This window comes from Eupeodes corollae, chromosome 1 (genome assembly GCF_945859685.1).
Source record: "Eupeodes corollae chromosome 1, idEupCoro1.1, whole genome shotgun sequence".
Taxonomy (NCBI): domain Eukaryota; kingdom Metazoa; phylum Arthropoda; class Insecta; order Diptera; family Syrphidae; genus Eupeodes; species Eupeodes corollae.
In genome coordinates this window covers 112,564,183-112,590,834 of record NC_079147.1, presented here as the reverse complement: position 1 = coordinate 112,590,834, position 26,652 = coordinate 112,564,183, and the positions used below count along the sequence as shown (strand labels likewise).

General features: G+C 33.6%; 1 protein-coding gene across 2 annotated transcripts; it reads right to left on the bottom strand.

Annotated features, from left to right (window-relative positions):
* Positions 1-14,766: 14,766 nt before the first annotated feature.
* On the bottom strand, positions 14,767-21,685 carry LOC129941444 (retinol dehydrogenase 14). 2 transcript variants are annotated; one of them, XM_056050071.1, is made up of 3 exons: positions 21,533-21,685; positions 15,735-15,876; positions 14,767-15,661 (listed from the first exon to the last, which is right to left on the bottom strand). In XM_056050071.1, the coding sequence occupies exons 2-3, from the start codon at positions 15,871-15,873 to the stop codon at positions 14,931-14,933; spliced, it is 870 nt and encodes a 289-aa protein (XP_055906046.1). In that variant the 5' UTR covers positions 15,874-15,876; positions 21,533-21,685; the 3' UTR covers positions 14,767-14,930. The 2 variants fall into 2 exon arrangements, with proteins under 2 accessions (XP_055906046.1, XP_055906047.1); XM_056050072.1 differs by lacking the exon at positions 21,533-21,685 and adding an exon at positions 21,234-21,412.
* Positions 21,686-26,652: the final 4,967 nt, after the last annotated feature.

The following is a 26,652-nucleotide window of genomic DNA, read 5'->3' as shown; positions in this document are numbered from 1 at the left end:
AGTAGAGATTACATTCAAGTACTTTGACGCAGTTTGGTACCTTTTTTGGCAGATAACCATGAGAGATCTAGGATTTTTCAGCAGGATAATGCCAGAATCCATACCAGCAGAGAAAGAATGTTTTGGTTGGGAATAAATACTACCTATTGATGTAATGAATTGGCCCGCGTGCTCTCCGGATGTAAACCCTATTGAAAATCTTTGGCGGCTTCTTGTCAGGAGAACATACGCGGAATGAAAGATATATGAGACGGTATCAAAACTTTAATACGCTCTTCGTGAGGAATGGCTTCGAGCCAGAACTCTTGGATAACTTGAATAAATCAATGAGAAGAAGAGTTGTTGACGTGATTCTTGCTAAAGGTTCTCCAATAAATTAGTAGTTTCCGTTTTTCATTTAGTTTTATTAACTGTTAAAGGCATGGATTATACATTTGAAACACTTTAATTTTGTTATTTTCGTATTACTAAGAAATAAAAAATACACTTGTTACGTTTTTGAAATTAATTTTTTGTTTGAGTTAACAGCTATGACCATTACTTTTATTCCCTATCATTTTTTTTAAATTGTTTAATTCACGATTTTTAAAGTGGGTTATAAATATGAACCGCACAGTATATTTGAATAACAAATACAACACACGCAGAAGAATCGCTGCAGATAAAAGTTAACATAAAGATAAGATTTTGAACACCGCTTAAAAATGTTTTACAATGTTCTCTAAAGGAGGTTGACAAAATTTGACTAACATAATGTATACCTACATAATACATATTTTAAAGGCTAAAGTAGTTATTAGATTATTTTGGAACACTGTTGTCCAGATATGTTCTATAACTATATAATTTGGGCGTCTTTTACATGTGAACTCTTCCACGATTGCAACATTTTTCTATTTATTAGGTATATAGATAGATAGACAGAAGTATAATTTTGTTTTAAAAATGGTTTAACAAAAAATGCGTATTGCTGGTTTAAAATTAGTTTTGACCATAACTTTAAGTTGCCTGTCAGGTTAAAAAGGGAAAAGTATATAAGCTTAGTAAGTAGATTAAGTTACGTACATATGTTTTGAAAATTCAATTATATTAAGATTGCGATATTTAATTGACGCTTTTAAGAGGTAATATAAGTTTGAGTAGCATTAGTCATTACGAACGTTGAGAAGTTGAGAATGAGAGAGGATGCCGCTGCTAAGAAATTTTCTTCTGTACGTTTTGAAAACTTTGCAGGTTCCATTGAAGTGCATGGTATTTTCCGATTCATCCATATTACATAATTTACATATTCCATCTGTATCTCCTTGGAAAGGTCTTCCATTGGTATTAAGGAGCCAGCAGCGAGCTTTAAAAACTATCGAAATCATATCACGTGAATTGGAGTCTTCAAAGTAGTTCGGTATGCCAGAGTACATCAAGTTTTTCATCGTGAAATTGAGACTGTGTCGCACTAACCAGCAGATTTTTTTGTTTATAATGGCTTTCGATAAAATGTTGCGTAATCTATTATTGGGATTATCTAGATTCCGTCTTATGAAAGAAAACTGTAGTTAGGCATATTATCAGGCAGTAAAAAGCATCTTTTAATGAAGAAACGCTGCAACTTTTCGACTTGGTTGTTATTGGGGGTATCCCCAAACTTGAGCACAGTACATGATAACAGCTTTCGAGGCGGCATTGTACATTTTGAACTTTGTTGAGTGTTGGACGGTATTGTCTGCCAGCAGTGTCGACTACGTTGCATTGATGGAATTTTTAGATGCTCCTTTTCTGTTTCTTAGATGCTCATTCTAAGACATGTTGTAATTAAACACTACCCCAAGATACTTGTATTGATTAGACACATTTATTTCATAATTACTCTAAAACCATTTTACGCACGCTGCTCTTATTCTACCATTGCGAAATATTACTATTTCCTACTTATCAAGATTAATTTCAAGATTCCATTGAATGCAGTAAGTCTTAAAACCTTCAATTAGCTTTTGTAAATTGGATAGATTATCTGACAACAATGCTTGGAAGTTCCGCATGAAGATCATTTAAAACAGAACGAAAAGAAGAGAGCTTAGCACACATCCTTGACGAACACCTTTCTTAGTGGGGAAGAAGTCTGACAAACAAGAACCAACCCAAACAGCTGCAGTAGTATCCTTATAAAAAGATTTTATAGTAGCCAGCATCTTCGAAGATATTCCCAGAGTCGATAGCAGCCATAAGATCGATGAAAAAAGCGTAGAGTTTCTACTTTTGGCAGAGTTGAAGTTGAATTATGCATAAAAGATTATAAACATGGTCCACAGTAGAATAGTTGGTTCTATATGCAGCTTGAAAATCATTGATGATATAAGAGGTGGGCATGCATTTTTATAAAATTCATACGGTATTTCATCAAAACCAGGAGTTTTCAGATCATTTGTTGAAGATATGGCATAATATATCTCGTGCAGCTCAATGGGGTAATCTAACCCTGGAACATGTCGCTGGGAAAGAGCGTATGAGATATAGTAGCTGAATTATTTAATCGACTGTCCGCGTATTTGCTTAGCAATCTTGCATCACTCGCGGGCTGAATGAACAGATTCAAGACTCCTAGTAAGGCTAACGAAATAAGCTTCTTTTTTTGTTCTACATAAAATCCTATATTTTTTGTTGGCATCATAGTAGTTCCTACGACATATTTCCAGGTTTATTTTTCTGAAGGGTTTAAGGTGTTTAAGAGCATTTTTCGTGGCCATAAAACAAGCTAAATCAAACCAAGGTTTTTTGGCTCAAACTTAATATTATTGTTGCATGGGAGCTCCTTTTGCTTCATAAATACAGCTTTTGATTGCTTTGCATTGTTCTTCAATTAAATCTGTTGGTACTATTATGAAGGGTACAAGAGACTCGAGTTTATTTTTATAAGCAACACCTCTTTGGTCAAACCATTTTATTCTAGAGTAAACTTTTTTGTTGGTATTTTCTGCTGTAACTGAATATTTTAGGGATCAAATTCTATTTATTTAGGACCTAATATACAATAGTTTGGAGGAATATTGGTATATTTCACGCAGAAATGTTAGAAACTGTGTTGAAACTTAGCTTTCTTCTGTTCATGTTGGCATTTCTATGAATGCGAACAACGCTTCATAAATATAGATGCAAAATCCCAGAAAATAAAATAGTCTGACTGAAATTTTGTTCATGAATTTGTTGGGAAGAAACTTTAGTGTGGCACTTACGTTGGAGAATCTCCTTTCACTTCAGTTCGCGAGAATTTCAAAGTTTTTATATGTAATTCATAGCCATGAAACGTTCATGACGTTTTTAAATTAGCCATTTGTTTAACAAAATTGTCACTTTTGCTGTTTTTGTGTTTAAATCTTAGTTCTAGAGCATTTTTTAAGATCTTCAACATTCTTGTATTTAACAGAAAATCAATTTTGGAAGAAAAAAACACTTAACAAAATCCTTACACTAAAAATGTGTTTTAAAAAAAAGTAAAATGGAGTTAAAGACGAGTTTCAGGAATTTTAAGGCAAGAGTACTTTAAGATCTTGCAATTCACAAATCCACTGGCCTTTATGGTATCCCCGCAAGGTCTAAAGAGATTTTCTACAACGCTGGCAAAAACCACTAGGTAAGCTTTTCCATCTGTCCTATTTCAGATTTCTTTTTCCGAGTTGATGGCAAGCAGCATTTGTCCAGCCTGGCCCCAAAAGCGGTTAATCCTCCTCCTTGTCCATCTATCGTCCAATTGCATTTATGTCTCTTTTTCCCAAGGTTACGGAAACGATGATTTCTTTTTACCTAATAAATACATATCTTGTAAATAGAACGTAAGCTTCTAAATGACCTACTGAATGGCTTTCTTATAATTTATATCACCAAACATTGGAATATTCTTTACATCATTTTGGAAAAAGTAGCATTTGAAGCATTTGTGTATTTGGTATTGATTAGTCTTTGTTGAGTTAGAAATTAGCTTTTGGACCACTTAATTCAAGAGGTATTGGACGGTTTTAAATCTAATGCTCACAAAATATACGTTGGTATGCCCTAGGGTTCCGTTTTGTCTCCGCCCCTTTTAATTATTTTTACAAATAGTCTTTTGTCTGAAAATTCCAACCCACTTTATTGTTTCACTGATGACATTACCCTTTTCATATTCGTTCCTAGATTCTCATCCTTGTCCTTCAGATGTGGACTAATAATATGGGCGCATAATAGACCTCAATAGTTTCTGATCTTTAAAAATTATCTTCTGCCGTAACCACCACCCAATGCCACTATCCATTGTTGGTACATACATAAAGGATCTCCTGTGGAATGATCACATTTTTAACATTGCCCAATATGCTGCTTGTTTAGTGTTTAGGTTTTGTTTTCCCTCCCTTTCAGATCTGGTTTTGATTTACAAAAGTTTTATTCATCTAAAATTCAAGTATAATCTCATTTCTGGGCTTGTGCTCCAATGACGTCAAGTACGTCTTCAAGAATAGAATAAAAAAAAGCTCTAAAAATGATAAACGATCGCCTTATAACTGAGACTTTTGCTACTCTTGAACACTGCCGCATGGTCTCATGCGTATCGTTGTTTTATCGATATTTTCAAAAACAATGCTCTAGAGAAATAAGCAGTTGCATTGCCCTCCTCAAAGAACTCAACCGTAATAATCGTACTTCTAGGAATGTTTATCTGTCATCACGCCGATTTCGGATGTACTTTTAAGTACAGGAATTCTTTCCTTAGCCGCACTAAACGAATGTGAAATGCTTTACCAGGCCCAGTATTTTCCACTCATTAGAATATGCAGACATTCAAAAGCAATGTGCATTGGTATCTCATTTCTAATCCCATCCTCCTTTCCTAACTCCTTGTACTGTGTCTAGTCATTACAAGGGTTCCACTGCCAAAACTTTGTTTTACTGGCAGATTTCAAAAAAACTTAAAATGACAATTTTCACGTCGCACATTTCAACAAATTTCAAGTGATGCTGAAAGTTAAAAAAACAAACTTCAAGTCTTTTTTAACATGTCTACATTTGAATCTATAGTTCAAACAATATACCATGCTTCAATTGATATTTAGTTCAATATTGGAAATTTCATGCTTTAGGCCATGTTCGCACTAAAAGAAAGTTATTTTTCGAAAATAAGGGGATTTTTCAAGTACCCTTATGTACAAAATTGTTCTATAAAACTCCGAATTGTTTTTGTAAGGCCACAAGCTTTTGAATACTTTATTCAGTTTCCTAGAAAATATATTATTTTCTAAACTTAATTCTACATATTGAATTTCTAATTTAATTTAAAAAAAAATGTTTCCCCAAATATTTAAATGTTATCTCTTCATTAAGGATTTGAATAAGATTACTTCTGAAAACATTTATAAAGGTCATTTTAAATACACACCAACTTGCTATAACTTTTTCAGGTCCATTTGCGCATTCCCTATATATTTGAATTATACATAATACCTAAATATAATGCATATCTATGTAAAATGTAAAAACTATATACGTATATAAAATACACCAAATGTAGTCGTTGGTTGAAGACTATGTTGTATTGCCGATGCCGATATTGTGAATAAATTCCATTCAGTTTGTAAGAAGCGAAGCCCTACAAATTGAACTTATTGATTTTGGAAGCCTTTACAAAGTTCCATAGTCGCCCATAAACAACATATATGTATGTATATTGTATATATTATACACGGTGAGTATGGTTAAAAAAAGTGCTTGGCAGTATTTATGGCTGTAAGAATAAAGAAAAACGTTATAATTAAAATGTTCTCTGGTTATATGTAGGGACGTATATAGAGACGATACATGGGTCTTTGGATAAAAAAAGTGTTGAAAAAAAAAACCAAATTGAAAAACGAGGGTGTTTGATGGTGAAAAATTAAAATGGTAGTAACATAACGAATGGAAGAACGAAGGGACGAAAGGCTACTGGAACTATCTATATTTATATATACCTTACATAGAAAGATGAAAGACCTGTTTTGTAGATTCGATGGAAATGGGATTAAGATGTTCTACACACAATTCACACAAAATTGTATCGTAGCTTGTATCTTTTGTATAAGGGCTATATACCTAATAAGGTTAACATGACAACGAGGACATGAATGTTTGTTTAATTTGTGACGTTCGCCTTTTAAATTGATAACATTATCATTACCTATATAGAATCCATACAGTTGAGCATCATAACCGGTACAGAACTAAACCTATCTTTATCAAAGGGATGATTTTGAAACCGACCGCAAAGGACTTAGATTATATTAACGGTGGATGATTCTTAACTTCCCACAATGTTTACAATAATTATTATTAGGTATGGTACGAGTTAGGTTTACTTCGAAGTAAATAAATTGCAATAATCATTAAGGGGTGTAAAGTACACATAATATTTGAGAATTTTGAAATTGAAACTTCAAACACAACTCTTGAAAATTCAATTGATTAAATAAACGAAAAGGAACACACCTGTATTTGTTTTTCTTTTTATTGTAACCTGTGCTCGGCCAAGCATAATTGTTATTGTCTATAATTAATAGTGAAAAAGTCGAATCCGTTTTGAAATGTGTGATTATGATTAACTGACACAAATAATTTACATTTACATAGAACATTCATAGTATTCAAATATATATTTTTATGATACTGACGTATTTATTTTTAAAAAAATGTTTAAAATTATATGGCACATATAGATGGATAAAATAAAATTTGTTTGCAGTTGATTACTCTTAACATTGTTAACATTTTTAAGTTCTTACAAATTGTTAATGACGATGTTCAAATGGTACACATGTTCAAATGGACACAAGCGTCCACAGGTTTTTCTCAAAACATACCTCTTTCTATCAACTCCTACTCTCTCCTCCCCGCGGTAAAAATCGGGTGCCTAGTTGCTCAACTGGAGATTGGGTTCTAACACCAGTAGAAAGTTGTCGAGGGCAGCAAACGAGAGAGGCTTAAGGCTTATCCAGATGGCAGCGGACGAATTCTCGAAATGGGATCAACTGTGGCGTCTGCAGTTTCATTAAGGTTGAACTACTAAGTGAACACCTTATAGGGCTTCTACGTCTTATTCGGAGCCCAGGTCTAAGGAGAGGTCTTTGGAGTTATTCTAAGTATCTGTCCGTCAGGCCACGGATACGGACGAATTTACTGTTGACAACCCAAGAAATAAGGACAACGAACCTCGGATCTGTACGTGGAATGTTAGGTCCCTTAACAGACCACTTTTAGTTGAACAATCAGCGGAAACCCTAAACTGCTGCAAGACAGATATTACCGCCATCCAAGAAGTGCGATGGGATGGACCGGGCAAACGCAAACTAAAAGACTGCAATGTTTTTTACGGCGAATGCTACAGAGAACAAAGACAGTGTCTATTTGGGTGTGGGTTTGTTGTTGTTTCAACAGTATGAGCGACTGCATCATGACAATCCGTATCAAGGCTAAATTCGCCAACATAAGCCTAATATGCGCGCATGCCCCAACAGAGGAGAAAGATGAAGACACTAAAGACATATTCTTCGAGCTCTTGGACAAGACTTATGAGCAGTGCCCTGGCTATGACATTAAAATTATCTCAATATCCACAAGTGGACATGGAAATCTCCTGATCAATCAACCGTCAAACAGATTAACCACAGTGCGATCGACGCACGACACTTCTCCAGTATACAGGATGTCCGAATTTTCCGAGGGGCCAACATTGACTCATACCACTACCACGTTGTAGCCAAGGTACGAATACGGATATCCCTATCCAAGCCAATACAAGGAAGTATACTGTGAGACTGTAAGGACGACCAGGGGAACATAGAACATCGTATAGTAGAACCGCAGTCTATTTTGAGAATAAGACCACTTCTACAAATTATCCACAAAGCCAACAAAGCTGCTAGAGCTGACGGCATTGCTGCCCAACTATTTAAAGCAGCAGACGATGATTTGGTACGGCGCATGCACCAACTCATCTGCAAAATATGGTCGGAAGAAAGCATGACCGATGAGTGGAATCGCTACATAGTTTGTCCGATACATAAAAAAGGAGACCCTCTAAATTGCGCCAAATACAGAGGCATCAGTCTCCTTAACATTGCATTTGCATATAAGATCCTCTCTGCCGTATTATGTGAACGTCTGAAGCCAATCGTCAAAAGCCTGATAGGTTCTTATCAGTGTGGCTTCAGTCCAGGAGAGTCCACTATCGACCAAATACTCTCACTACAGCAGATCTTGGAAAAAACCCAGGAACTTCAAATTGATACCAACCATCTCTTTATCGATCTTAAAGCCGCGTATGACAGCTCTACAGAATAATGTCTAGTTTTGACATTCTTATCAAACTTATCCGTCTGTGCAGAATGACGATGGAGAATGCACACTGCTCTATCAAGGTCGGAAAGATCTCACCGATGCATTAAATGTCAAAAACGGTTGTAGACAAGGCGATGCACTGCCAAGCGACTTCTTCAAAATCTTTCTGGAAAGAACTGTGCAAAACTCAACCGTCAATACTGGAGGCACAATCTTCCAAAGTTTCATCCAATTACTCGAATACGCAGATGACATAACTGGTAGATGATGTCAGCGAAGCGTTTTTGAGCATGGTGACTTAAGCGAAGAAGATGGTTTAAGTGGTCAATGAGGGCAAGGTCAAGTTTTTATGCCGTCATCAAAAAAGGACATTGAACAAGGACGGCTTGGACAAAACGTCACCATGGACAGCTATAACTTCGTCTGACTAGTCACCGCTATAAACACAGGCAACGACACCAACGCTGAAATCAAACGAAGAATAACTCTTTGCAAATCGCTGCTTCTTTGGACTTAGAATTCAATTGAGAAGTAAAGTCCTCTCTCGAGCATCTAAAATCACCATCTATAGACACTCATCATCCCTGTTCTCATTTATGGCGCTGAGGACTGGACCCTGTCAAAGAAAGATCAGAGCGTCTTAGGATGCTTCGAGAGAAAAATTCTTCGGGTGATTTTTGGTGACGTATGCATAGATGGAGAATGGATTGGAAGATTTAACTAAAAACTGTATGGACTGTACAGCAACACTGACCTAGTTAACGGAATTAAAGTCCAATGGCTTAGATGGCTAGGTAATGTAGAGCGAATGGACATCAACGCTCCAGCCCGGAAGTTCTTCGAATCTAATCCCAAGGGAAGGCGCAGTAAGGAAGACCGCGACACAGGTAGGTGAAAACCTTAACCGACTTGGTGTGCCAAACTGAAGACATCTAGCTAGGGACCGAGCTGGCTGGAGAGGCATGTTGGTTGAGGCCCAGGTCCACCACGGACTGTTCATGTTCTCGTTCATGCCTCCACACATAATACCCTCAACGCTGTTTCTTTCCTCTGCCAAAGACCATTTGAGATTTGTTCCGAGATTGTGAGTTGCCAAATGTGTTCAGTATTCTTCGAGTTTCGTGATCATCATCTGAAGCTTTATAAGTGTATCCGCTAAAAGGACAATGTCATCTGCAAACATCAGTACTTCTATTCTGAAATTACGCCTTTCAATTTCTCTTTTCAAACATGAAGAAATATCTTCCAAGAACAAAGTGCATTCATGTCTAAGTCCCGTAGGTGAAGTAAACGTTTCTGGCATACAGCTTCCACCAAAAACTTTTGCTATAAAGTGTGTATGCATTTTTTTTAGAGTTTTCAACATTTAAGATAGTTTAAAAAAAAACAAATCTCGATCTATGCTATTGAATGCGGCTTTTAAATCTACAAAGTAACTTGTGAGTGGTTGATATCAAGGAAAGTGCTAAGGGTGAAAATTTGGTCCACAGTAGAGTACACATGACGAAAACCTGCCTTACACTTATTGAGTATGTTAACGCAGTTCGTCAGTCGCTTGAACAGATTACTTCCAAAAACCTTGCAGACAGTATTTAGCAGTGAAATTAATTTCTAGTTTCCAGGCAAGTTTCTGGCACCTTTTTTGAACACTGGATAGTTTGAAATTAACAAAACCCAAAAACCCTGTTCATGATGGCTTATAGTATGATGTTAAAAGTGATTTATTATAAATAAATGAAGTCAAGTAAATACCAATTTAATTGACTTTATTTATTTATTTTTGCAGACACCTTGTTACGGAATCAAAGCAAACTATTTTCAGAATTGTATTTAGTCAAGAGTGCAATTGCTTGCTACACAGTATTAGCCGAAATACGGAACGTATTTAAGAATATTTGGCAAATGATTTACATTTTTTGAAATTTCTTATTATCACCTTCTCATATTGAACTTATTATTTTAATTATTTTATAAGACGCATAATTAAAGTCAATTAAGCCCAATTAATTAACTCCATCTTATTTTTTAATGAGATATTTTAAATATTGTTAATAATAGTTATACCTAGGTGAATTTTATTTTCATTTGTAAATAACATTTTCTTTAAAAAAGGAAACGCCCACTTAAATATTTGAAAAAGGGGTGCTTGTGACCATAAAATTAAGGAATAAAAAGGTTTCGTTCTTTAAGGCAAGCGTAATGTAAGATTTTAACATAATATTTTAATTATTGGATCCTTATTTTCTAACTAACATTTATTTCAAAGATTCGATAAACCTAAAATGATGTTTTTTGTTTTTACGAAGTTTAATTAATAAATAAAAATTTATTAAACATTCCTTTTTTTATGTTCTAAAATGCTGTGGTTTACGTTTAAGGAACTTAAAATGTAGCATTTAAATATTTTGTATAATTGTAATACGATTTTAGTACTTTGCCTACACTCAATACAAATACTTAAGTTCAAAGATATGAATGTAAGACGTTATTTCAAGAAAAAAACTATATCATAAACTATGGTAAACAGCTAGGTTTTCTTTTTATACACGAAATAAAGTATGACGTCATTTCAAAATGTGTTATACAAATTATAACAACATTTTCAAATCAAAGATCCAAACCAAAATTTTAAAAATAAAATACTACTAGCAAATACATAAACCATTTATAAAATACTGTTATCTCTCTCATCATATATGAAAACCATAATAAAAAAAGTTTTGGTATCACTTATAGTAAATGCCTCAACCGGAACCAAGTTCTTTTGGTTAAATATTTGTTTTTGCCGGTCACATGGTTTAAATTAGTTGTTTAAACCCGTGCTTTTTTGGCATCCTATAAATAGTATAGTAGAAAATTCGCAAGACAACCCATGGGCAGTAGCCAGATTTTTCCATCTACAAATTGGTCAAAATAATAATAATAAAAAACACAAATAGAAGAAAATTGTGTAAAAATCAAAAGTTATAAGAAACTTCAGCAAAAAAAACTAACTAAAACTAATAAAATGGACAATTTGAAAGAAGAAAAGGTAAAAAAACATCTGGAAATTGAGATTCTATAAAAAAGGTTCATTTAACAATTGCAGCTTTGGCATAACATAAAAACTTCAAGAAGGGGATTTGTTCATAGACTACTACATTAACATGTGGTGTTGAAGTAAGCTTAAAGCTCGCCTCAATTGTTTATATACCTGAATCGAGTTGAAATGAGCTTGATTCGACTCGATTCCGGTCGGAGATATAAAAAATACAGATTGCATTATTTTAAGACCTTTATTTACAAAATTTAACATAGAATTAAGTCATTTTGAAGTCAATATCTTCATCTATCCACGAGATATTTTGAGTAGTATTCTTTTTAGATTTTAATTTTAATGAAAAAACTGTGTTGGGTTTAAAAAAATGACTTTATTTCTAAACAAATATTTTATTTAAGATGAAATTAGTTTCAAGAAAATATTTTAAATTTTTGAAAATATATTTGAGGCGAAAATCAATTATTACGATGTAAAAAATTATCTATTCTAATTTTCTCAAAATTTCAACAGATGTCAAAAACGTTATTCTTCGTGTCTCTAAATAAATAAATCGTCTTACAAACGAACAACGCTTGCAAATTATTGAATTTTAATATCAAAATGCGTGCTCTGTTAAGAAAATTCATCGCGCGAAAAATTGTGTTCAGCGACGAAGCTCATTTTTTCAGAATTCTCGATTTTGGAGTGTATATCAGCCAGAAGCATTGAGAGAACTACCAATGCATCCAGAAAATGCCACAGTCTGGTGCGGTTTATGGGCTGCCACCATTGGACCGTACTTCTTCAAAGATGATGCGAATTGTAACGTAACTATGAATGGTGAGCGCTACCGTGAGATGATATACACATTTTTTTGGCCAAAATGCAAGAGATTGACTATTATTTGTGGGGCTATATTAAAGCATGTGTCTATACATTGAAGCCCGATTCAATTGACTCTTTGGAAGACAATATTAAAACATTTATTTGTGCGGTACAGTTCAAAATGTTGGAAAGTGTTAGGTCGACATTTGCATGAAATAATCTTCAAAAAATAAATTACATGGACCGTACTATCGCTTCAAATAAAGATTTCATGCAATTTTCTGAATTGTATGTGTTTTTTTTTGTAACTTTCCTATGTTTCTTAAAAAATCACCCTTTATAATAAAAAATGATATCTCTCTAAAAATCTTTGATTTAGATTATATGATAAATGAAGAAATGTCAAATTTTTCAATTCGACAAATCAGATCGTTTGCAACAACTTCCTAGGTGAAGTTAAAAATTCTATTACAATTACTTGTAAATATAATTTCCACAATTGTTTTTTATCGATAGTATTCATACTGCGGATATTGTTTTTGTTATTTGTGTGAAATCCTAATATACTATTGATAGATTTTCCAAAAAAACACGGGTAATATCAAACAAATATTTCCCTGAAAATTTTAGTATTTGAAGCAATTTTTCTTCGTAAAATATTCGAGGTGTACCATTTTTTCTAGTTATAATAATTTAATACTCAATTGAATTCGGTAGCATTATTGGTTCGTGAAATATTTGGGGTCAACCAAAATGTTCAAATTTTTTTTATTAATTGCTACATTAGAAAACCAAATCACTTGAGTTGTTTTTTTGAAAGTCCTTTTTTGTACACATGCACACACAATCATCTAGCTAAGAAATTTTGATTTATATTCAGAAAAGTTAAAATGTTCAATTTAAATTGTCGGACCGATTGATAAGAATAACTTCAAGGCTTAGAAAAAAGGAATTTTAAGTAACAAATAAAATATCATTTCGATTACATGCCAATATCATATATAATTTTACTTAAACTAGACGCGGCCTTCTTCTATTGTGCCGACTTTTATTACATTGACCACTAAACAGATCTTCTCTACTTCCGCCGCAATGCTCAGAAACGCTCTACTGACATGATGGTTTGATCTTCCAATTATGTCAATATCATCGGCGTATTTAAGTAATTTCATGGACCTCTTTGAGATTGTTCCTCTAGTGTTGACAGTTGAATTTTGCACAATTCTTTCAAGAGCGATGTTGAAGAAGTCGCGTGGCAGTGGATCTTGTCTAAAACCTTTTCTGATATTAAATGCATCGGTCAGATCTTTTCCGATCTTGCCAAACCTCGAATTTGTTGTGTAAAGGACTTCCCTATATTTGCTGTGGTACTTTAAAATCGATAAAGAGATGGTGGGTATCGATTTGAACCTCCTGAGTTTTTCTAAGATCTGCGTAGCGTGAATATTTGGTCGATAGTGGACTTTCCTGGTCTGAAGCCACACTGATAAGGACCTATGAAGTTGTTGACGAACGGCTTTAGACAAACTATTCTGAAATTCCACTCATCGTTCATGCTTTCTTCCGACCATATTTTGCAGATGAGTTGGTGCATGCTCCCTACCAAGTCATCTACTGCTGCTTTGAATAGTTGTGCAGCGATGCATTCCTTCAGCCCCAGCAGCTTTGTTTGACTTCAGTTTCGATATCGAAGTTCTTTACAGCCTTTGGTTCCTGACTGGTACCCTAGGGAAGATTTTTGGCCTTTTGGTAAAATTTTCGAACCTCATTCTTGTTGTGACATCACTCTATTTACTCGATCGCAACCTTTTCATGCTACCTTTTTTTTATCTAAGAAGTCAGTGTTCCTCTCTCCTCTTCTGCGCGTAGAGCTTGCGAGCAAAATCGTTCAGCCTGAATCCGTTGTCAGAGGTGGTGTCCTGCAGGCTGTATACTCCGATTGTGCCACCAAAGATTTCTTCTTTTCCTAGTTTGGCGTTAAAATCTCCTAAGATAATTTTAATGTTATAGCCAGGACACTGCTCATAATTTTTGTCTAAAAGAGCTCGAAGAATATGTCTTTAGTGTCTTCATCTTTCTCCTCTGTTGGGGCATGCGCTCATATTAGGCTTATGTTGGAGAATTTAGCCTTGATGCGGATTGTCGTGATGCGCTCCCTCACACTGTTGAAACTCAAGCCTAGTTGCTACAACAAATCTACTACCAAATAGTCACTGGCTTTGTTCTTTATATCAATCGCCGTAGTATACATCGCAGTCTTTCAATTTGCGTTTCAATTGCAGTCCATTCCGTCGCACTTCTTTAATGCGGGTTATATCTGCCTTGCATCAGTTAAGGGCTTCCGCTAAGTGTTCGGATGCACGTGGTCTTTTAAGGGACTTATCTCTCCATGTACAAGTCCGAAGTTTGTTATACTTTACAGCATCTCTTTACAGCAACCTTTTAAAAAGGCCCTTAATAGTCCCACGGATGAAATTTCATTGTGACCAACAAAATGTTCACAACATTAGTATATGGAATTCTTCTTGAATTTTGGGAAAAGTTTTTAAAGATGCTAGAAAAATAAAATGCTTACAATTTAAAAAAAACAAGACTTAACCTTTTCAACTATACATAATAGATTTTTATTTAAAAAATATAAAACACATGCTTATTCAACTTTCCCTTAAAGCATTTAACATCAATTTCAAATATTACATACTAATCGTAGATAATTAACCTTCTTAACGCACTAACACGGAATGGGAATTCAATGTCCTTAGATCTTAGGATCGCTAGCAGTGAGTTTTACAATTTTAGCTGATTCCTCCCAGATTTTCTTTGCTTTGTCCATATCCATTGCAGCTGCATTTAGTTCGTATTGCTTACAATCCATAAAGTATTTTCCCGATACATTGGCAACTTCATCCGATGATGCAAGGTAAATTGTAGTCAAAGCGCCCTGTTCGGGTGTCTTGAAAAACAATTTAGTTATTCCCATCATTGGATAATTCAATGGGAAGGGCACGTTTCTCCAAATTCCAGAATCAATCATGCCGGGATGCAAGAAATTAACAGTCACATTGGTGCCTTCCAGACGTTTGGCCAATTCCCTGGCAAAGTATATGTTAGCATATTTGGAAACATAGTACAAGTACGCAGCTGGGAATGTTCCAATTGGATTTAATTTGTCCACATTCACCGAAGCTAGTTTGTATAACTCCGAAGCTACAATGACAATTCGACTTGGAGAACTTCTCTTTAGGAGATCAATAAGCAAATGTGTCAACAGGAATGGACCGTAGTGATTTGTAGCCATTGTTAGTTCGATGCCGTCTTCACTTGTTGCACCTCGGAATGCCAGAGCCATACCGGCATTATGAATTAGAACATCGATTTTCTTCTCAGTCTTCAAAATATCGGCTGCAAATTCACGAACTGACTTTTGAGAGCCAAGATCCAGCTTCTTAAGGATCAAGTTTTTGTTTCCTGTTTCCTTTTCAATTTCCTCTAAAGAAGAAGAATAAAATATTTTGTATAAGTAATCATAAATAACAAAGGGTTAATTGTTTATAACAAATACCTTTGGCTGCTTTAGCAGTTTCCTGATTTCTGCATGCCATGATTACTCTTGCACCTTTTTTCGCCAATTCCCGTGCAGTTTCCTTACCGATGCCACTATTGGCTCCAGTAATTAGGACAGTTTTACCTTGCATCTCCATATTCTATAAAACAAAAATGGGAAGTTATATTTATTATTATTTTTATACTTTTTTCTTTTTCTAATAAAGTATACAAAGTGTTATTGTTTAAAACAATTTTAATTATTGAAAAGAAAAATACATCTACATATATGTATGCACGTACAAATAGTTCATTGATTTGTATATTAAATAGTTTATGGAATTATTTTGTAAGTATTTTAATTAGCATCATTAATTCGATCGACCCGACGCACAAAGAGGTGCAAATAATTGATGCGATAAATGTAAATAAAAAAAGCAGTAAGTATTAAAAAAGCTACGCAAATAATTGATTCTAGAAATTATTAAAATTAAATACGGTTGCTCATTAAAATATAACTTCCTGCTAAATTGTTAAGCGCGTGTATTTCGTCTTGTGAAAAAAGGGGTTAACAGGGTTAACATCTAGCTTACAAGATTGAGAAACTAATTTGTATGCCAATCGCACAAGATCAATAAAACAATGCTCTTTTTTAGAATTAAAAATTAAAGCAGTGAAGATTTTGTATACAAAAATGATAGCTATTATTTGCATAATTTTGAATTATAACTGATGTTCAAATGGTAGACATATGCATTTAAGAGGACACAAGCGTCCACAGGTTTTTTTTTTCCAAAAACGCAATTCTGTATGGTATTACAACTGGAGAAGTTGTTGAGGAAAGGGGGGGAGAGATGTTTCCAGTAAGGCATTTCTCCTTACATCCAGACGGCAGCGGAAGAGGTCTTTATCTACCACCCGCATCAAGACATCGGGAGAGAAGTATGACAAGACCAAAGATTTGTGCTTGGAGCTCTTGGACAAAGCATATGACCAGTACCAGCTACGATATTGAAATTGTCTTGGGCAAACAGCCTGCACGATTTTGCAGTGGGGCAAAACACCAGTAAGCATTTTTCACACCCCAACATACACGAAGGAACTTGGAGTCCTCCAGATTAATCTACTGTCAACTAGATTGACCAAAGTCCGATCGAAGCAATCAAAGAAACCGACTTTGGTATACTGGGTTTTAAGCAGCCCCCAAAAAGAAACCCCTGGTTGGATAAGGAATGTCAGCAGACAAATGTAGCCAAAAACAGCTTCCCAAAACAGCGCTTCATAGAAAGGCAAGAGCTGTTAACGAGCTCTATGAGCAGAAGAAGAGACATGCGGTCGAAGATTTTGAGGGGTTCAAAAGCAGTTATTGGAGTTCGAAAGTTTTATGAGCAGGTGCATGAAATTCACAAATACATTTAGCTCGAACTGAAACTGAAACTGCAAAGATGAAAGTAGAAACATTTTAATGGAACCACTGTCAATGCTGAGGATATGAAAAGACCACTACAGCAGACTGTTTAACGTTGACGATGAACTGAGTTCCGATGTCAGGCAAGATGATCCATTCAATATAAACCACAAAAGCTAACAATCCGTTCTTCCCGACTTAAATGAAGTTAAGATTTCCATATCGAAGCTGAAGTCTACCAAAGCCGCTAGAGCAGATGGCTTGAAAGCCGAGCTCTTTAAAGCAGCTGGAGATAACTTGGTTAGAAGCATACACCAAATTAAATGTAAGGAATACTGTAGTACCATTTTACACAAATAACAAAAACAATATCCGCAGTATGAATACTACCGGTAAATGTTAAAGTAGAATCTTACTACGGATGGGTTTTTGACATTTATACGAGTCTCGAAAGGATCTCATGTGATGTACGATTGATATTGCATTTGTATCTCGATGGCTGTCTTCGTTGAGTAGTTCTGCATTTGGAATCATGTGTTTTTCATTGGGGAAAAAATCAATCTGTTACTGTTGATATTATTTAGTATTGTTAATGAACATCGACTAACTGGGCTTATTTTGCAAGAGAAAACAATAGAAAAGATAATTAAGTTTTCCTATGTTTCCATCAAAGGTTTATCTCAGTTTGGATTAAATAAATCTTTTTGGTGTTTCCACCACACAAGAAGATTTAAAAATGATTAATAATGGTGTTTTGATGTTTCTTATGAAGTGCAAGTGAGATAGTTTGATTTGTGTTAAACAATGAAGAGCTGAATAGCTCAGCACCATATAATGTGCAATTTAATCTATTCAAATCAAGCTAATTTCAATTCGATTCAGGTATATATATAAACAATTGAGGCGATTTTCAAGCTCGCTTCAACACCACATGTTAATGTAGTATTCTACGAACAAACCCCTTTCTTGAAGTTTTTATTTTATGTCAAAGCTGCAATTGTTAAATACAATTTGTATATAGAATCTCAATTTCCAGATGTTTTCTCACAATTTCTTCTTCAAAATTGTATATTTTATTAGTTTAAGTTAGTTTTTTTTTTAACTTATAAGTTTTGAGTTTCACAAAACCTTCTTCTTTTTGTGTTTTTTTTTAATTCTAAAAGATTTTCTTTCAGTTGTACCAATTTTTAAATGCAAAAATCTGGCTACTGCCGATGGGTTTTCTTGGTAATTTTCTATTATACTATTTATAGAATGATAAAAAACAAGGGTATTGATTGTCCGATTCCGAAAAAGGAGGCCCTCTAAGTTGCACCAGCTAAAGAGGAATCAGTCAACTTGAAATCGCTTACAATATCTTCCCTGCCGTAATATGTGAACGTCTAAAACCCATTGTCAACAACCTGATAGGTCCTTATCAGTGTGGTTTTAGACCAGGAAAGTGCATAGTCGATCAAATATTCCTATTAAGCCAGATCCTGGAAAAACCTAAGACACCAACCATGTCTTCATCGATATCAAGCCCGCATTATGACAGCATCTACAGGTACGATCTGTATAGAGCATCCCTGCCAGAATAAAGATGAAATCGAGCTCCAAGCTTATTTTTCAGAGGTTGATTCTTTTTTTCGACTCAATTTACTGATTTATGGATGTTTTCATCTTAATTGACATTGATAATAGGATTTTATATGTTCCGCCTTAGAAGCATAAATCTATGTTTTAATATTTTTTTCTTTTTAAGAATTTTGTAGAATTTTTCGGAACAGAATGAGAATGTTTTAAAGTAGGTATACTTTTTTTATTTGAAACCGAAATCAGGAGAAATTACAACGTACATTTTTAAACAAAACTTAATATTTTTCCAAGAAGCAGCTACATACATAGCATATAGTTCAACTTCCATAACTCAAAATTCCTTAAGTCAAATTTCTCTGTAAATGAAATTTCAATTTTTAACTTTGCGTTTTTCACTTTATTTTTGAAAACCTAGCACTTCATAGCTCGAAGTTATGTAACTCGAATTTCTGTCTTTTTAAAATTTTTAAAATTGCGTTTGATGGTAAAATATCTGTTTAACTTCAACTTTTCCTTTGAAGCGAAAAAATCCCTTTCGTTTACAATTTTTGAAATCATTATAATTAGGCTTACACACTTATTTCAACACATAGTTTTGCACTTAATAGGAAAATCCGTTTTTTAAATTTGTTATTTTATTTTATTATTTTGTAAGTTTGTTTTTGGAAGAGGCATGACTAGTTTTTCTTAAAAAGTTGTGCGTAACCTTCTTTTAAAGGTAAACATTTCCAAGTAATTAAAATGTTGATATTTCGAGAAGAAAATTTTTGAACAAAAGCATAATGTTATTGGTGAAATAGAGTGTGGTGCTAAAAACAAAAAATTTGGCAAAAAGAGCTTATGCATCCTTACAGCCAATGGCCCAAGGGGTAGTACAGATTCTAAAATGTTTTTCAGGAAAAGAATCATGTGCAAAGTTTTGGCATTTCTAGAAGAAGAGATTTTTTGTTTGGCAGAGGTAAGAGTCAATGGAATTAACGACGAATTTGATGTTTCTGACAATGAGTTCAGATAAATGCAAGAGAAATGTTTACAAGCACATAATACACAAGACGTGCGATGTAGCCTTCAAGCATACATAAACTTGGATTGCGATAAAATTGTTTGTCACATCCAGCCTGATGCAGGAATTTTGATTTTGGTATCAGAAGCAACTGAAGTGGAAACAGTTAGTGACAGTAAAGTAGATAGTGATGGAGGATTAACTGTGCAACCTAGACAAGCTAACGTTAAAGAGCTTTTAAAACAACACGTGATTCTCCTCTTATTTAAGATAACACTCCGGGTGGTTTTTTTTTTGCTGCAATTACCCACATTGAATTTTTAACAAATCTATATGCAATGTTTCTTCCTAAGGGTTTAATATATATCGGGAAATAAGAAACTAAAAAAAAGATTGTCCCTATCCATGTGACTTGAAGTGTTATCTATGAACATATAATACAATTAAACAAAACATATTTTGTTTTATTTCCTTAAATCGAGGTTTCTGTAACTCGAATTTATTTTCTTTTATTTTAAAAGTTCGACTTATGGAAGCCCCACTGTTTTAACATCATAGTTACTGTGAAGTGATGTCTTAATGTCCTAATAAAATAAAACGAAAATTTGCTTCGTTAAACTTATTCAAAAGGAAAAAAACTTAAAATTCATTAAAATTTTAAACTACATAATTTGAATCTGCATAATTATGTATACTGAAACCTGAAAGTTTAGTATTAATTCAATGAATATGACCTTCAAATTTTGAATAGTGACATTGATGTAGGTTTTCAAAAACGTAAATTTTATTCACTAGAAACTCGGTGAAGGATTTTTCCACACCATAAAGATACATTATGTATACATTTAATATATGTGCACTTCAACTAGCTCTGGATTTTTCATTTCTATTTTTATATTTGTTCGAGTTAATTGAAGACTCGAAAAAAACGCAATTAAAAAATGTTCCTTCATTCTGATTTTTAATGTGCGAAATTTGTACACTTCAAGCAACTTAAAAGCTACCATATTACTGACTTTCATTTAATGAGCCTTAAGAATTTGACTACATTTCTACACTTGAAATTATAATTTGCAAAAATTATTACTTAGGTTTCTTAGTAAAGTTAGTGAATTAAAATTCTCATCATAACTTCTGCCTTCACTATTCAATAGCAACACACCAAACAAAATTTATTTATGACAGTTAAACTTTATAGAATGAGGAAGTCTTAATTATATTCCAACTTATATAAGTAAAAAATAAAATTCATTTAGAATTCAAGCTCAAAGCTATTTTCAAACCACATTTTAGAAGCAGACCGGTCTGAAATTGTATTTCTTTTATATTTACATAATTATTGTTTTTTTTTTATTTTGAAGATATAACCACAAATATTAGCAATCGATTACGTAAAAAACCCTCATAAATTCAAAATTTTAAAATTTCAAGATCATATCTATCTTTAAATAAGAATTTTAGGTTAAGGTAAATTATTCATAACGAATAATCTTTCTTATTTAAAACAAAATAAGAATGTTCTTGCTTACTTGAATGCACTTTTGTATATTATTTACAGTTACACCACTTTCACTATTCGGAAACAGGTACTAGCCGAAATTTCTAAAATCCCGTTTGATGAAACTACACGTCACTATAAATTTGTGTTAATAGCACAATAACCTGCACTCAGTTACATATTTAATGCTATTACTACTCACACAAAATGTTCATACTTTACAATAATATGAAAAATAATGGAAACAAAAATACATACTCCTAATGAGTTGAATAAATTGCGGAACTTGCAATATAACGAAATAGTAGATTGCTTATTCGTTCCACTCACCTGTTTGATGTTAATATACAACTGACTCAACGTAATCAATTTTCTTTAAAGCTTAAAATTCTTCTTGGATAACCTTCGTCGCGAGAGATTTACTTCGAACTAAAAAAGTATCTACAACACTGTCTTATGTTGAGTTGGATTTCCTCAGGGCTATTGGGTTTCTTGAAGAGTCAACAAGTAAACAGTGAGTTGATATCTCTACTTCTTCGTGAAAACAAGCTTGCCAGAGTTATAATAAATTGTTAATTTTGTTCAGTTCCTAATAGTTGTTAATTTTTTTTTTTTGCGAAACTTTTATTGAATATTGTCTTCGCTTTTGTATTCAATTTTAAATTAGAGATTAATTTTGAAGAATTGTTGGAACTCAACTTATTTGTCTTAATTTAATTCAAAATCAGCACTTTAGTTATTTATTTTTTGTCTCTTTTTATCAGAAGAAGATGGCAGCCCTAGAAATGATAAAATTGTGTGTATCTTCAAAAGGGAAACCGATTAGCTTTAGGGAAATCACAGTCAGTGGAAAATTAATAAAGACTCTGAGAGTAGCTTCACATAAAAACAGACACATAATGTACACGTTCATATGTATATGAGAAAAATTGTATTACAAAATAATTGCTGTTATCAAAATGCTGTCTGAGTAGGTATAACTATATACTTAATGTAAAATCAAGTTCGATGTTGAAGTCTTTTGTTTTGTTTATTCAGCGAATTTTGTTTTTAAACAAATGCGTGTATAGAGCAAGTCACAAATTATTTAGTCGTCATATACTCATATAATAATAATTAGAGCTTAAAAAATTTTATTTCATGACCGAAGTGACGACAATAAATGATATTTTAAAAATATGAACATACGAATATATTATGTCTTTATATTTGATATAAGCTGCTATTTTGTAGGATCTCGTTAAACTTATGGGATGATAGTTTTGATTAGAGTGGAACCTATTTAAAATTTAACATTTATTTCCCTTTGATAGCAACAAAAAAAAATAAGGAAGCTTAAGCGAGCTTTTTGATTTGGTGTTCTACTAGATTTATTCATTTTTTTACTGAGTTTGAGAGGTAGTAAGTTATTTAAAAAGATTCACGCCACTAAAAATGATTTTGAGAAATATAGGAATATTAGTTTACTTTCGTGCGCTGTCTTAAATAAGTGTAGCCATTTTAAATAGTAAATAATTTTATGAAAAAAATGCATTGAATAAATTATAGTGAAAAAGTATAGTCCATAGCAATAAACCGATTTTGTAAAATTAAATATCTTGTTTATTTGTGGACGGAATCAATTTAAAAAAAATCATCAGTACACACAAACATCTAACAAATATAATCATTAAATAGTTTTGTTTTTCAAAAAAAAGACTTAATGCCGTTTTTCCAATTTTCAAAAAACATTAAAAAGACTATTATGCGACCCATACTAGCAACTTTCCATCCATACGCGTCTGTCGGCTTTTTTAAAACTCAAACAAAATGTCAATAACAAAATTTTGTGCGAGATAGCAACAAATTAAAGTCAATATTTTTCTTTGTTCTCATGATATTTAAGTCAACAATTGTTTATCAGTTTTTTTCTGCAGCTTCGTTTCTAGCTAGCTGTCTCCAGTTCCGCACGCCAAGTTGATTGATTGATTGCGCCATCTGAGATTGGGGTTGGATTCGAAAATCTTCAGAGCGTTGATGTCGTCCATTGGCTGTACATGACCTAGCCATTTAAGCCGTTGGAATTGTATTCTTTAAGCCAGGTCATTGTCACTGTGAAGCCCTTACAGTTAGTCGTTCTTTTCTATCCTCCACTCTCCATCTATGCAGACGCGACCAAAAATCACAAAAAAAAACAAATTTTCTGTTGAAGCATCCGACAGATAAATAGATAGATATATATATATATAGATAGATAGATAGATAGATAGATAGATAGATAGATAGATAGATAGATAATTTCTGAATAAATGTTATAATTTCTGAATAAATGTTAAAGACATGACTTGGACTGTCATCTGCCTGAGAGCATTATTATATACACATGAATTTAATCGAAATTAAAACAAAATTTGAGAGGATTTTCAATATGTAGTTACAAATATTTTTAAAGGACTTTTATATTAGTCCAATCAAAACAAAAATTTATTAAGTAAACGGATTCTTATGCCTGTTATTGGTTTGAATCAAAAATGATCATCAATGAATCGGGCTCTGTATTTGGCGCATCCTGTTCGCACAATTCAGATAGTGATAGAGATAATCTCTTCAACTTGCAAAAAGCTTTTTTTCAAAGTGAACACGCCTTATCTCCGTCAGCATTGAACAAGCGCCTACGCCTACTGTAATACATCCTCTCTCTCATGCTGTTTGCAGATTGTGCTAATATCGATAACCTCGTTACGATGGGGCCTAAAGTTTAGTCTGATCAGGGGTCGAATCGACTAAGGTGATATTTGTATATCATTTTTTTGAAAGTCAAATTGACTATTATTTTCATTCCGTCTGTGTAAGATGATTCAACTCAATTCAATTCCTGTAAAAAATTTCAGATTCTAATTGTCAAAATTCATTGTTGATTCTTTTAAAATATTTAAATAAAATTTTCAAATTGGCTGATTTTGAATAAAATTCTTACTCTTCTTGCTTTTTTCGAATGTATTTTTTTTTAAAGAAACAAAGTCAACTAAGCAAATTTTCCAGTCGTTTGTGTAAGCTACCGGTAGCTCTATTCGGAATAAACATATCGATACATATTGTATCGATTTAGCCTTATTTAGTTTGCTTTTGCGATGTTTTTCTAATTTTAAATTAAAAGTGAACTCCGTTCCTAAATAAATATAAGACTTAACTACGTCTTAAATTTTGTCGCCATATTTTCATTGCGCGTCTCTTGCCGTTCTGTCAAATCCATTCTCAAAAATCAGCACTTCTGATTTTCCGGATTAACTCCTAGATTCCACACTTGGCAATATTCTTCCAGTTTATTGATCATCAGTCGGTGACTCCGCAAGAATGACAATGTCATCGGCATACATGATCACTTTGATCGGTTGTTAGCAAACTCCACTCCACAATTAAGATACTCAACCAAATCATCTAGAAAAAGTGCAAATAACAAGGGGCTTAGATTACAGCCTTGTCTCACTCCTTGGTTCACTTCAAACCTCTCTGATTTTTCTTTTCCATTATAAAAGCATGCTATTATGTTTTGGTACAGTTTTTCAATAATGTTGACAAAATTAGTTGACACTACTAGGTAAAATAGCTTGTATAGTAAAGCGTTTCTAATGATAGAATCAAAAGCTACTTTGAAATCGACAAAAAAGGTGTATAGTTTTTATTTTGGTCGAGTTTCCACTGCGCAAGTGAACGAAGCACAAAGATATTATCCACTGTGGAATATCCTCTACGAAAACCACTTTGAAATTCGCTAAGCTTGTTTGAGGTTTGACAATAAAGTTTTTATATTTTGTATTCCATGATTTTACTTCTTTTATTTCGTGTATGATATTATTAGACTGATCATTTGACTGAGGAGAACAAACTTCTTTTACTTCAACTTTTTGATCAACCTGTTCTTTGGATTCAAGACGGAAAATCAATTTTTTTCATTCGATTTCATTTTCATTCTTTCCATTTCTTTTTCTAATACACCTAGCTTCAGCTGGAGAAAAAGAATTTACTGCACTTCTTCTATATCTGACTTGGTAGCTAGATGTTGTTGCTTAGAGTCAAACAAATCTTCAAGATCTTTTCGTGACATGTTCATTAAGGGTCCAGAAGTGTTTTTTCCCTTTTTTATGTCGTTTATTCCCATGTTTTCAGGTGAAATTGCAGAAATTGGGCGTTTGTTATTGTTTTTATTCATGAAATATTTGTTGTTGCAATATGTATGTATATGGGTATATAGTGTGATATTTGAAGCTTTTTGTTTGTGATCTTTTTCTACTTTCTTTTAACTTGAACACAAAGTTCGCACCGGTTTTTCTTTTAGTGTCGTTTACTTTCCGAATTTTATGTTCGATTTTTTAGTTTAACAAAATTATGTTTCTATGCAGACCAAACAAAATTTCAAACACTTTACTTTGCGACAGGGTTTAAGGTCAAGCTTCACCGTGATTATAGATGTTCGAGAGAGGACTTTACTACTCAATTGCCTTCCAAAGAAGAAGCGATTGGCACACGTTATTCTTCGTTTGATTGTCTGGTCATTAACTACCTCAAAGTTATATCTTTTCATAGTGACATTTGTTTAAAGACGTCGTCGTTGTATGGTGTCGTTTTTTTGATGACAGCATAAACTTGGTCTTGTCCCCATTGATCACTAAACATATCTTCTCCGCTTCTGTCGCAATGCTCGGAAACGCTTCATTCACATGACGATTTGATCTTATAACTATGCCAATATAATCGGCGTTTCAAAGTAATTTGATGGACCTCTTTGATATTGTTCATCTAGTGTTGACGGTTGAATTTGCATCCATTCTTTCAAGAACGATGTTGAAAATTAACATCGTTAAAACATTTTTTGACATCAAATGCATCGGTGAATTCGTTTCCGACCCTAAAAAGCAGCGTGCATTCTCCATTGTCATTCTGCATAAACAGATAAGTTTGGCAGGGATGCCAAAACTACATAATGCTCTGTAAAGCTATTTCCTGTAGGTGTCCTGTCATACGAGGTTTTAAAATCCATAAAAACATAGTGCGTACCGATTTGAAGTTGCTGTTTTTTTTTTAACAAGATCTGCCGTAATATGAATATTTGATCAATAGTGGACTTTCCTGGTCACACTGATATGGTACTATCAGTTTGTTGATAAACCGCTTCAGATGTTCACGAAAGGACCTTATATGCGATTTTAAGGAAAATGATGCCTCTGCCTCCTTTCTTGTATATTTGGCAAACTATGCTGAGATTCCACTAATCGGTTATGCTTTCTTCCGACCATATTTTGTAGATGAGTTAGTACATGCAAGTTATCGCCTGCTGCTTTGAATAATTCGACAGCGATCCGTCAGCTTCTGCAGCTTTGTTGGATTTCAGTTTCGATAAAGCTGTCTTCACTTGGTCGAGTTCGATATGATTGCATATGATCACATAAGTTTAATTTCTGAATCTGTTTTTG